Raw genomic sequence first — 13,174 nt, forward strand, 5'->3', positions numbered from 1 at the left:
ACAGCATCTCAGGGTGATCCTTCCCCTCTGCTGGAATCCTGTGAGACACATCCAGAGCACTGTGTACAGTGCTGGGCTGCCCAGTGTAAGAGGGGGTGTTCAAAATTGGACTGGATGAGTAACCTGATCTAAGATTGCTGCCTTGAGCACAGGGGGCATCCAGATGACCTTCAAAGATGACTTACACCCTAATTATTTTATTGCTCTGTTTGTAGAATAGAGTTGCTCCTGTCACTAGTTTGCAGCCTGGATTTCAAAACTGGGTCCAAACTATGCCCTAAAACAAATCTCAGGGTTCTAAGACTTCAATTTTTTAAATTTAATTTAATTTAATTTAATTTAATTTTATTTTATTTTATTTTATTTTTATTTCCTGGCACATTCTTTGCTCTGCATTGCTTAATAGGTGCAGAGAATGAGAATCCTGGCAGAAAAACCATAACTGGACCATAACTATTAACTTCCGACTACAGCATTTCATGCTTTTGAAAGCTTCCTTAATTTTAATTTTAATTTTAATTTTAATTTAATTAATATTTTAAAATTTAATTAAAATTAATTTTAATTTAATTGTAATTTTCCTTTAATTTTAAATGTCTTTTTGATGTAGATTAACAGGAAAAAGGAAAAAAAAATGAGAAGCCAAAATAAAAGGGCTAAAGTATTTACCGTTAACAAAATTATCAATCACTATCTAAATGGTTCTTATATTCCACTTTTCAGCATAATTGTAAAATCTATTTGGAGCACTGAATTCATTGTGTAGCTGAACACATTTCAGAGCACTAAACAAACTATAAGTAATGACTGTGAGATCAGCTATAGTTGAACAAATGACAGTCTGCTTCTCTAGTAATAAGTGTTATTAGTGTCTGAAGAAGTAAAAAGAACAAATACAATGGTTGAACAAATAACCTATTTTCACTGAAATCTTAAAAATCATTTTCTGTTATTCCTCAGATCTGACCACAATTTCAGCATTTTATTGCACCTCACTCTTGCATGAAAGTTAGCAAATTGAGAAGTAACAAAAGAAAACTATGACACGTATTTACCAAAGATAAATTATTCCAACTGTCTAAATACATGTAAAACTTAGAAGGCAGTAAAATGGCATTGCTATAAATATGTGTGTTTTTCTATATATTTTTATATTTTTGTGTTACATTTTTTTGCATTTTTTGCCTGTGCAGGGGGGTTGGAACTAGATGATCTTGAAGGTCCCTTCCAACCCAAACAATTCTGTGATTCTATGATTTAGTCCTCTTTCCTAAGGAAATCATATTTGTGCTACTAAGCTGTCTGTAGGTACTATTAAAATAACTTTTAACACAATCACCTATTTCAAGTATATTTGAAAGGAAGACAATGCCTCTAAAACACTGTCTAAGACATCTAAGACACCAAAGACCTGAAGTCTGTTCAGACTTTATAATACTGTGTGTTGGGTGGAGAATAGAGATCCACATATTTTTTGCCTCCAAAGGGAGAAGAAGCACCCAGACACTACACCCCCTCTTTGACAGCTCCTAGTCAGCACATGGGTAATATCCAGTCAGTCAACTTGAACACATTTCTTGATTAGCCATAGTAAGTGCTATTTCTTGCTTGCATGGTGTATTTTTGGAGAAGATTTTTATGATGGTTGTAGTTGTCTAAGAGGAAAAATAAAAAAAGCCCACAAAACTCAGAGGTATCAGTCCTCACTTTCTACTGTTTTAGTAATTTTGCACACTACTTCATTCTGCTATACACAGCTTCTGGATTGCTTCAGATTGTATAGATTCAAATTAAACAATAAATAAATGTTTATGAGAATAAAATAATAGGAGGAACAAATTTAAAATAAGACAGTAATAATGTTAAACTTGGAAACCCAACCTACGGTTTCATAAATTCCACTTAAACAGATATCTGTTATATAAACTTTGCTTGGGGCTTCTCAGTAATAAATAAAAACACATTCCTCTTGTAGGCACACCTGTTTAGAAACATGAGTTCTGCATTTTAAATAGAAATTCAGAAAATATGTAATAGGATTATAGGAATGATTTTCTAATTTTGGTACATACATGTTGCAGAATGCTCCTGGAAGGTAGGGGGTGTGTCTTTCCTCCGTGTACACAATCCTGTATCTGAGGCCAATCAGACCGGCCCTTCATTCTGACCCCTATACAACTGGGATTCTCCTGTCTATAGGTAAACACACCGGGTGTCCAGTAGTATGTTATGTTGGTGTGTGGTGGCGGGGGCGTGGTCACAGAAACACTATATAAGTAAAAGTTACTGTGCAATAAAGTGGAAGCTTGTTTATCAATCATACTGGTTGCACAAGTCTTCCCTCATCCTCGCCATGGTAAGGGGATTTCCCTCGTCGCCCCCCGGCACATACACACTTTATCCATAGGCTGAATGGACTTCTGTTTTTTGGTGAATAATCCAGAAATTCAAGGAGATACACTATTTTAGAATGCAGGAAGAAAAATAAAAAATAAAATTAAAAGAAGGAGTAAGAAAAGAAGGAAAACTCCTAGTGAAAAGTGAGGTTAACACATGGGTCTGATTTGTGCTGTTTTATATGCAGGAAATGATTATTTTGTCCTGGACTGTTCAGATGCTGTAGTTGTTTGCTGCCAGTATTAGAGGATTAGTTGGTCAGAAATGGAAATCATTTTACAACATGTTCCAAGTATTCATTTCATCTTAAGCAAAAAGTTCTTCGTATTAAATTCAGGGGAATACTTCAGGAACATAGCTCAGAAAAAAGAGACAGAAGCAGAGAACTTTTCCATCTCTGTTGCTGACTTTCATCCTTTGATTCAAACAGAATATTTTATGCTTTTAAAAGACCACCTGCTGAAAGTGTTGTAAAAAAAGGAATGTTGATAAACAAGGACATAACGGTCCTTGACGGAAGAAAATGAATCACTGATAATGCATTCTGCTATATAAGCTGTATCTGTTATATAAAACCGTGGAGGTGACATTTCATCTTTCTGTGTCTTTGTTTTAGCTCCTTTTCTTCTGTCTTGTCCGGGTAAGATGGAAAGGTACTCTCATTTCACGCATGTAGGCAAATGGGGGTTTGAAACAGTTTCTATTCATTTACGCAATACAAAGAGAGGAATATCATAGTTTATTTTTTAAACTGAAACTGTGGCATTTTTATTGCAGCTGATGAAACAAAGAGCCAAATCAAACTGGCAAGACACTTTATCACACACTTTCATCAGATACATAAGATCTATTGAAATAACTTATGACATTCTAGAAAACCTTCTCTTAAGCATAGAGTCTTCTGTAACTGTTAAGGTAGATGTGCTTTCTCCAAAATGGAAATGGACTTTATGAAAGTTCTGGTGAATGCTGGTGAAATAGATCTTCAGAGAATCCCTGAACAAGAGAATGGTTTGAGACGGAAGCAACCTTAAAAACCATCTTGATCCAAATCCCCTTCCATGGGCACGGACACCTTCTATCTTCATTTTACTGCTTTTCCTGCTCATGCACGGCACTTAAACATATTGGTTTGGGTGTTATTTCTGTTGGTCAGCAACACTGGTCATGCTTAAGTACTGCATCCCCTGATGTCAAGGGAGTGTCAGGGACTTTGGAGCTGCTCAAAGAACCTGAGATGCCCTGAGAGGCCATGGGGAGGGAGCAGTGTATGCCCAGAGCCACACCACCCCTAGCCATATACCAGGTCTACACTGGTAAATTAAAAAGGGTCATTCTTGTTCTCCACAAAGGCATGTGCACCACCTAATGTGGGCAAGAGAAGAAAACACTTATGGGAAAAGTCTTGATGCTTGTGGTCTGCTTTTAAGAGTCTGGGATTGGAGGTCTGCTAGAGGGATGCAAAGGAGGCATGTTAGGCACAGGTAATGAAAAGGTTTTCCTCAGCATGGCTGCTATGATATTAAGGAGATTGGGTGTTCTTTCATCATCCTGAGAATAAAGTATAAGAAAGAGCTAAAATTATCTTGATTTGTCTAAGTTACAGAAGATTTTCAAGGGCAGGTGGAGATCTACCGACTTAGGTTGAAAATTCTGTCTGCCTTACTGATGGATCAAAGGAACAACTCTGTAACCCTGAAGAAATGGATGTGTTGCTCCAGTGTTTGAGATGAGCTACACCAACTGGAACTAACACAGAAATTAAGCAAAACGTTTCCAATCAACCCCAAGTATCTCCAGTTACTACTGGAGACTGTATAGTCTTGTGTGGGTGAGCATGACCAAAGAAGAGGAGCACAGCACTGTCAAGAAAACCATCACAGTCTTGTAAGTCCTGGCACAGCCTTGAGAGGTAAGATCTGAAAGCTCTTCTGAGGCTAAGGCTGTAGCAGGCAATCCATGCCTGGATATAAATTCTTGTGTGCAGGCTTAACACATCTCCTGAAATGAATGATGGCCCTTCTCTCCCTTTCTAGAATGAAAACCTAAAAATAAAACTCTCATGTCTCTAAACTCCACCCTTAAAAGAAGTACATGTTTAGTCCTTGCCCAAAAGATCAGTATTGCCATAGAAAACTAAAAAACCTGAAAGAAAGATCCTAGGATGAGAAAAATACATCCTGGGCTGTGCATAGGGGGAGCCTAGATTTCAGATACATCATTGGGTTCCAGGATTGGAATTTTCCCTGGAGACAAGCCTCAGGTAGGGAGTGTGGAGGAAGCTTCTACACACACCAAAGCACACAGAGAGGAGAAAATAAATGAGAAAAACTAATGAACTAAGAAAACTAGGAGAGACAAAAGGAAATAGAAAATGATAAGATTAAAGTTGCACAAGAAGTGAGGAAACAGCAAGGTGCTGATATATTCATCTGGGCAGCTTGGGAAGGACAGTGAGCAGAAGACAACACATCAGATAAGTGGGCACCAGTTAAGGGTAGCAGAGAGATGCATGAGTTCACTTTTCAAACTCAGAAAGCAAAAAAGTCTCCATTCTTCAGTGCTTGAGGTCCACAGATATGAGAAGTGAGAATGTCTATACATATGGCCAGTCACTTGAGAAGAAACCCAGAAGCCCACAAGCCAGATTCTTGCCCTTCATTAGCATAGATTTAAAAGCAAAGCACTTTGAGTTACCGTGTCATTACTGAGATTTAATTACTTTTCCTAAATGTTCTGCAGAACATTACTTGTACATTGCAAAGTATTACAGTATAGTCACAACTTAGGCTCTCAATTACAGGAGAACTAGGCAGGGAAGAAGTTGAGTTAATTAGAGTCACTGAAGCTTAATCAATTCCTCTGTGTATGCAGAATAGAGCACGCCAAATTTTAGTCCATGTGTGAAGCCACCTTACTTTTCTTGTATAGGTTATTAAAGCTTTCATGCAAAAGGAAAGGTCACTGGCTGATATTTTAAAAGGGCTGTTACTTTGCATTTCTACATTGAGCCAGAGTCTTTTTTGCTTCAATCCCATTTTTGGCAGGCTAAATGTTTTTGTGTCTCATACTGTTTCTGACTGCCCATCTTTAAGCAGCACTTGATCTTGAAGGCCAAGTGCTTTCATTTTGGAGCACCCCAATCCTACTCACAGATCAGTTTGTCTAGGAAGACTAGACCCTTCAAAATGGAAAATAAAGCTGCAGCTCTTTTGCATGCTTTGTCTGGACTGGCTATAATGGTATTTCTGTTTATACAGTGGGGTTCTTTTGGAAAGATGGGGAGTTTCTCCAAACATGCTGGGGAAGAAGAGAATTTTCATACAGATGAATTTCATTTAATTAGGTCAACTGCCAATATCTATATTTGTACTTTCATATCTGGGCAGTCACTACTGATAAAAGAAAACCCCACATGCCTAAAACACAATTTATCTTCCTTCACTAGCATAGGTTTAAGGGTAAAGTTTTTACACTCAGGCATGAATACTATGAATGAATTACCAGCAAAAGTACTGAAAAGATCATTTCCTGGGTAAAATTCATCTCACCCAAAATGAAACATTAGCCAGATGAATCATTTCCCAAAAGTGCTTGTGTGGCTGGCTAAGATACAGGCACAATGCAGGTATGGGTTAACTCCTACCGGCCACTTCTCCTGTGAAATAAGTCTCAATTAGTTTTTGGGCTTGCCCTGTAGAGATGTCAGCCAAGCTCACCACATCTAATGCAGTTTGTTGGGTCCAGGGACTGCATTTTTATGTCTTAACATGCCTGCATTAAGTACCTAATTTAAGCATTCAAAATCCAGACCTATATGAAGTCAGAGGAGTTCAAACCCTAATCAGATTAAAATCAATATCCAATTCATTTCTGCATGACCTGAATGAAAAGCACAGGTTATGTTCCTAAAAAGGAGCTTACTATGTAGGTGCCAATATGGAGTGAGAATGAATAGCACCTCCTGGAAGCAAATAAAATATACATGAGATCAATGAGATCTAAACATGTGCTGGATTACTTCATTTTTTTTGGAAACTCTCTGGATATTCAATAAATGCACCTATGCAGGATGCTGGGTGTACTTCAAGACTTATGGTAATGCAGTCTAATTTTTTTTTTTTGCATGCCATGTAAAAGAAATCAGGTACATACACCTGTGCACACACACAGAGCTGAGAGAAAAATTATTTTTCTAAACATATTTTAAAAGATCCTCAAGTGTGTGTTCTAATTTTACTACAACAAAGGCTGAGCTGGGGGAGGATTTCATCATAAGCTATAGAAAACATGTGTTAAAACATAATGGAATCCGGAAAAAAAAAGTGGCCAAATTAGTATCTACAGCAATATGGCATCATCTATTCTTCTCTTGGCAACAGTAACAGAAAAAGCTCTTGTTAAATCAGCCATAGTATTAATTCTCAGCTTCCCTCTTTATCTTCTGCCTGTAAAAGCAAAACTGACGTGTAGATCTCTGAGTACTGTTTTATGCATTTCTGTATCACAAATGACATTTCATATTTCTGTGACTCCAGTGACAGATGTATCAGGAACGTTTTTGCAACAAAATCTTCAAAATTCATTAATGCACTAGAAAAGAGCAGCAGCACGGCAGCGAAGGATCTGCCGCCAGCAGATGGCATCCACTCCCTGCAATTCCCGCAGCAGGAACTGAACCCTGGGCTTGCACCACATCAGCAGAGTATGTGGGATCATGCGAGAAGCAGACAGTTAACCCTAAGTTACTTTCTGTCATTTGACAAAATGCTCCTCTCAAAGTATTCCTTTATTGTTACCCTCATTTGAGATAGAGTGACAACCACTATATAGAGATATATTTGCCATATCAGAGCAGCAGGGGTTTATCTTCTCTTTATACACTGGTACCTATACCAGGTACTACCCAGTGCAACTCTGTTCAGTCTGTTTGGCCCAGTATTTTCTTTATGTAATAGCAGCTTTCTATGAATAACTTTTGGAAGAACCTGAATTTCCTTCCCATTTCAATAGCACGTTTATTCTACTATTCTTCATGTTCATAAATACTCTGTTAAAGTGATAAAACTATCAGTTTTAATATGTGTAATAATTATTTTAAAGCACTTTATGGCTAGAAATACATACAGTGAATAGAAAGTTAATACTGGACTCATAAAAGCCTTTTTTCCTCAAAAAAAAACCTGATTTTTACTGCCATAACAGTATGGATTGAGGGCACCTTGGCAATTTAGCAGCACTCTGATGGAAGATGTATTAGGCACTGAGGTATTCAGATGCAGGGTCAAATATGCAACTGCCCTGACTGCTGGCATCCTTCTACCACAGACCTGCTGAGTAGGAAAAGGGAGGGCTCACTGCACTGACCTGCTGTCTGTTACAAGAATTTTGTAGAAATAAAATGTTGCAGGTGAATGGACATACAAGTATAAATCCACAAAGAAACAAAGAGCCAGCAGTATCATTTCCATTGAGAAAATAAATGAAACACAATGACCAATGGCATCTCATCCAGAGTTCCAGTAATGTGATTACAGTGACATTAAAAGCAGGTATTACCTGTTCTAAAAGATTCTGCAGCCTCTCTATTTCACAGTCTATTACAAATTTCTTTTCTTGCCTTCGGTCCAGGTCTTCTAAAAGCCGCCTGTAGCTGGCGTCATTAAAATTCTCCACACAGATGGCACTGACTTGCCAGCTATTTTGTCCTGCTTTTTCCATAATAGCTTGAAGTATTGAATAACCTGAAAGAAAAGGATACAATACACTAGTAACACAATCATAGCATATTTTGAATATGAATTGTCCTTAAGCAATATTATGTCTCTTAACATTTGCTCCTGCAGTGAAAAGAAGAAGAGACTGAAACCCCACCTGTGCTGCTGGCCATGGTGACTGCAAAGGATGCAACTAATGAGAATTACTACTGCTCTGATCAGAATCCTGGGAATGATTCTTAGTGCTATGGATAGCTTAGTGCTATGATTTAGACAAACAAACTCCTCCAGTCAAATACTGAGCTTCTCAGATTGGTTTTGTGCAGGTTTCTACATCTAGGCATTTTGTGACACAGCAAAGAAAGGATCTGAGCCTACTCATTCTCCAGAAATTTTTGTATACTACACAAGCAGCATGTTAGACATTCAAATGCTTTACTTTTTTCTTGTTGAGTTTTGGGCTTTTTTTGGAAACATTTAATCCAAGTGGTTCTAAATGTTTCTCAATAAGAATTTTTTTTTTTTTTCATTTATTTATGCATATATATAAACACACTAGTATAGATGTGTGAACAGAAATTACATCAGACATTCCCACAGATTGCAAGAGGAATAGGTTACACTTCAGAAAAGATTTGTTTGAGTGTGCTCTTGCTAACTAATTAATTATCAGCAGACCTAAAACCCCACAAAAATCTGACTTTACCTCTGATAAAATAAAAGTATACAATAGTTTTAAAGGAATATGAAGATTTTAGGACTCAAGAAACTAATTCTCTTGCAAATTTAGGAGTAGCTATTTTTTCTATTGGCTCCTATGACATTTGCAGTCCTTGAAATATTAATTTTAAACCTGTATCTTTTCATTGTGATACTATGTACCTGCACTTTGAAAGAAACATTTTTTTTTCTCCAATTAAGATGGCATATCTAACATAAAAATACAAACATTTATAATTAATACATAAAATACACAACATATTTTATCATTTAAATGAGATTTATTTTATGGAACTATTTTATATTAGGAAATGAATTCAAATACTTGAGGTACTGAGTATAAAACATTTCTGTACTCAGCATATATTTTTAACCCAATGACTGTTTTTTGGTTTGGTTTTTTTTTTCAAAGAACGACACAGCTTTCCTCTTAATTGCTGCATAATTACTCTGCTTTTCCTGTTGCTATATTCAATCTCCTTTTTGCCTGTAATTATCTCAGCAAATCATGATGAGATTCTTTCCCAAACATTGTATTTCTTGCTTCATTTCCTATTCATTTCCATATATAGACATACATTAAAACTACTCCAGTGTTAGAAGGGTTCCTGTTTCATTTACACTGTAACTTTGACTTTAACTTTGATATAAAGGCAGTCAACATTTACTTAATTCAGCTTCCTGACACAAATTAACATTTTCTTTGATTCAGGATGAATGGTGTTTGAGATACCAATTGACATCCCCTCATTCCTTTTGTATTTTGCTTGGACAACTTTACTAAGACGTGTTTTGATCAAACCAGGATTTTATCCCAGCATAAAGCATGACAAATATCAGAAAAACACATATAAAAGCTTTTCTTCTGCCTTGGATCAAGGTTTGACTTGTCACATTTCATTAGCAGCTGCCTTCATTTAGGCATTTGAAGCTTCTCTAGCTTCCTCTCAGTAGCTGGCACTCAGACTTGGGTTTTCATGTCAGCGTGTCTAACATACAGAATAATCCATCTACTACATGGTAGTAGCTGCATATGGTGCAACATCTCTGACAGAAGAGTTCAGAATCCCTGTGCAAATAATCAGTGGCACAGTCATCTATTCAGTGTGCAGGAACAATTTTTAATGTAACAGAACAACAAGATTGGAGTTTACACAGTATGAATAAATGCATTCATAGGCTCAGCATAAAAATTGGACATGCTGAGGAGAATGCTAATTTGTCCAAGATAATTGGCTACAGCTAAAAAGAGAAAAAAATTCAGTTGTATGTAGTGCTGTAAGCATTTTTATAAAGGAAAAGACCTGAAATTAACCTGAGGTAGTTCTCAGAAACTCAAAGCAGCATCTCTATTTAGACAAAATTCTTAAACTTCAGAAACGTTTGCCCAGTTAAAGACAGCAGACATGAGTGACAGGATGAGCAGTAGCAGTTCAAAGCTGAAAGAGAGTCGCTGATATTCAATATTAGAAAGAAATTCTTCCCTGTGAGGATGGTGAGACACTGGCACAGGTTGCCCAGGGAAGCTGTGGCTGCCCCCTCCCTCGAAGTGTTCAAGGCCAGGTTGGATGGGACTTTGAGCAACCTGGTCTAGTGGGAGGTGTCCTGGCCCATTCAGGGGACTGGAACTACATGATCTTTAAGGTCCTTTCCAACCCAAATCATTCAATGATTCTATGGTGCTGTGAATTTTACAGCTGTTGTCTAAATAGCCTTTATTTTCTGTTTTTTTTGTTGTTTATCCTCAGATATGCTACAGACAGATGAATGACTCATTTTCTGGAATAAATTCCATTCCATGTATTGTAGAATAATGTATGTTGCTCTAAAGCAAAATTAAAAAAACCAAAACAAACTAACTCACAGCAGGTGAGCTAGACAATCAATGTTTTTCAAAACAACATTATTTAAAAATGTATTTTGTATTCCATCAATAAATAAGATAATTTCTCAAAAGTATATGCAGTAAACCTTATTCATTAACTAATTGAAATGCAGGTAAGTAATTTACCAGAAAATACATACAAATTATTGTGCCCAAACATATCTTGTTGAAGCCTGGCCTGGAGGTCTGTATCAGCAAACTTCTGGTTCTTTCTGGATATGTTTTGATTCCGTTTGTTTGTTTCTGTGGGTTTTTTGTTTGCTTGTTTGTTTGTTTGTTTAATTACCAAATCCATGAATACAATAAAATACAAATACAACTGCCTGGAAGCACAGATGAAGTCCTTCCAAATGCAAGGATGCTATAGGCAAAAATGGCTTCCTTTTCCTCTTCATGGATCCACAATTGTGGGGAATTATCCTTAAATGACCTGGGATGAGAAACCTGTCAACTGCTTTCTGTGTCATTGCTCAAATGTACGTGCTATTGACAACTGCTTAATATCAATTCTCCCTCAATATAATGGAACCAAACCAGAGATAGGGAAAATCTGCAAAGACTTTTTTTTTATTGATCCTTTCTTTTCTTGCTTCTCTGTTCTCTTGTCAGGTGCAAATGCGTGGATCTAACGAGCTGTTAATTTTTAATTTAAAAACCCAAACCCATGCAGTCATAATGTTGGAAAAAAAAACCCAAAACAAGAAACATGAAAATGAAGAGTTACTCTATTTCTTTTCCCCTGTAAAATAAGAGCTGGAGATGCCTAATGCAAAAAAAAATCTATGAATTTTCACTGATACCACAGCTCAGTATCTTACAAAGAAAATCTCAGATTTTTTTTAACCCTGCTTCTCTTATTCTACAATCCTCATTCTGCAATCAAACATTTCCATTGTAAAATGAATCAGCCAAACAAAAACAATGCCAGATTTGCACCTGGGCTTATATCTGTTTAAAGAGAGATTAGTACATCTTCAGAGAGACTTACATATCTTCTAGAGACAAAAGCATGTAAAACACTTCAAAAATTTTGGTATTTAAGATTACATTGTAAGTGCAGGAGTTTGGGAGACCAGGATTCTTCCTAGACACTACAACATTTCTATAATTGGAACCTAGACACAACCACCCTCCACCTTGATAGCTGAAATCATGAGTGATCTTTTGGATATTAGAAGCTCGGTGGTCTTTCTGGGTTTTTTTTACCTTCTACTGTGCTTTCCCCTATTCAATTTTGTTTCAGGACTTGGTAACTTAATTGAATTTATTTCCATTTAAATGGAAAGTAAAATCTGATACCTAAATCTCTTCAGTGTGTTCAGAATAAACTAAAGAGATAAGAGGAGCATTTTCTTGACTTATTTTTCTACTGGAATGCACTTGGTTTGGCTTGTTTTCTTTTTTTTCTTTTTTTTTTTTTTTTTTTTTTTTTTTTTTGTGTTTTTTTTTTTGTTTTTTTTGTTTTTTTTTTTGTTTTGTTTTTTTTTGGGTTTTGTTTTGGTTTTTTTGTGGTTTTTTTTTTTTTTTTTTTTTTTCTTCTTGCTTGCTTTCTCACTATCACAAAAATATTTCAGTGATCAATTACAGTTTTATAATTAAATTTCAATAACTTTCCTCTTGTAGCAGACTTTTCATTCTGGGAAACCATTTCCCCTGCCCCTCTAAGTGCAAGCAATCATTCCTGATGATCTTGCCAGGGCACAGAGAGCAAAGTAGCCAGATTAGCCCAAGATTAGCTATGATCCCAACAGTCACAGACACTGAAATGCTGGAGTTATTTTATGAAAGCTACTTCCATCTGTTGGAATTTATGTTAGGATCAGTAGAAGAAATAAATTTTTTATAAATCCAACTCACAGTAGAAGTGAAGAGTAAATGATCAGATCATTTGGTATGGAAAAGCCAATATTTTTGACATTCAGGATTGGATTCATGTCACTTAACTCTAGATGTCTCTAAAACAGTTGTCTGAGTTGATCATCCATGCTTTCAAAGGAGCGACATATATCCCATAAAAAAGCATTTTTTTGTCTAAGGTATCTATCTCAGGAGTGCTTTTCTTTTTCTCCAATGAATACTGGAGGAGTCTAGACATGAGGCTTAGTGAAAATATCTACCATTTATCTAGCTAAATCTTGGAGAGATGAATTCAGATAGCACAGTGATGAACGCCATACAAGAAATCGACACTGTGAAGGATGCTTGATTGTACACTCAACCAATAACTACAAATACACAAAATTCAAGCATATTTTAGCTTTCCTCATTATGATCAATACCTTTTTATTAACATATGGTTTTGTTTTAATTGTTTGGTCAGCATATAGCTTCCAGAACTTAAAGACAACCAGTAAGATTTATAAAGTCTATCATATGTGATAACTCATTTGCATGCCTGATTTTGAAGCCAGAACATTCAGCAAAAAGTACATTCAAAATGTTCAATTTAGACATG

At 36.3% G+C, this 13,174-nt stretch overlaps 1 protein-coding gene across 3 annotated transcripts in view; it reads right to left on the minus strand.

The window, feature by feature from the left end:
• GRIA4 (glutamate ionotropic receptor AMPA type subunit 4) overlaps positions 1-13,174 on the minus strand; it is a 217,168-nt gene that overhangs the window by 83,708 nt on the left and 120,286 nt on the right. For all 3 annotated transcript variants that reach the window (XM_008502357.2, XM_008502358.2, XM_008502359.2), the window contains exon 4: positions 7,957-8,141. In XM_008502357.2, coding sequence (XP_008500579.2) covers positions 7,957-8,141 — 185 coding nt within the window. The remainder of the gene's footprint in view (positions 1-7,956; positions 8,142-13,174) is intronic.

Source organism: Calypte anna, chromosome 1 (genome assembly GCF_003957555.1).
Source record: "Calypte anna isolate BGI_N300 chromosome 1, bCalAnn1_v1.p, whole genome shotgun sequence".
In the NCBI taxonomy this organism is placed as follows: Eukaryota; Metazoa; Chordata; class Aves; order Apodiformes; family Trochilidae; genus Calypte; species Calypte anna.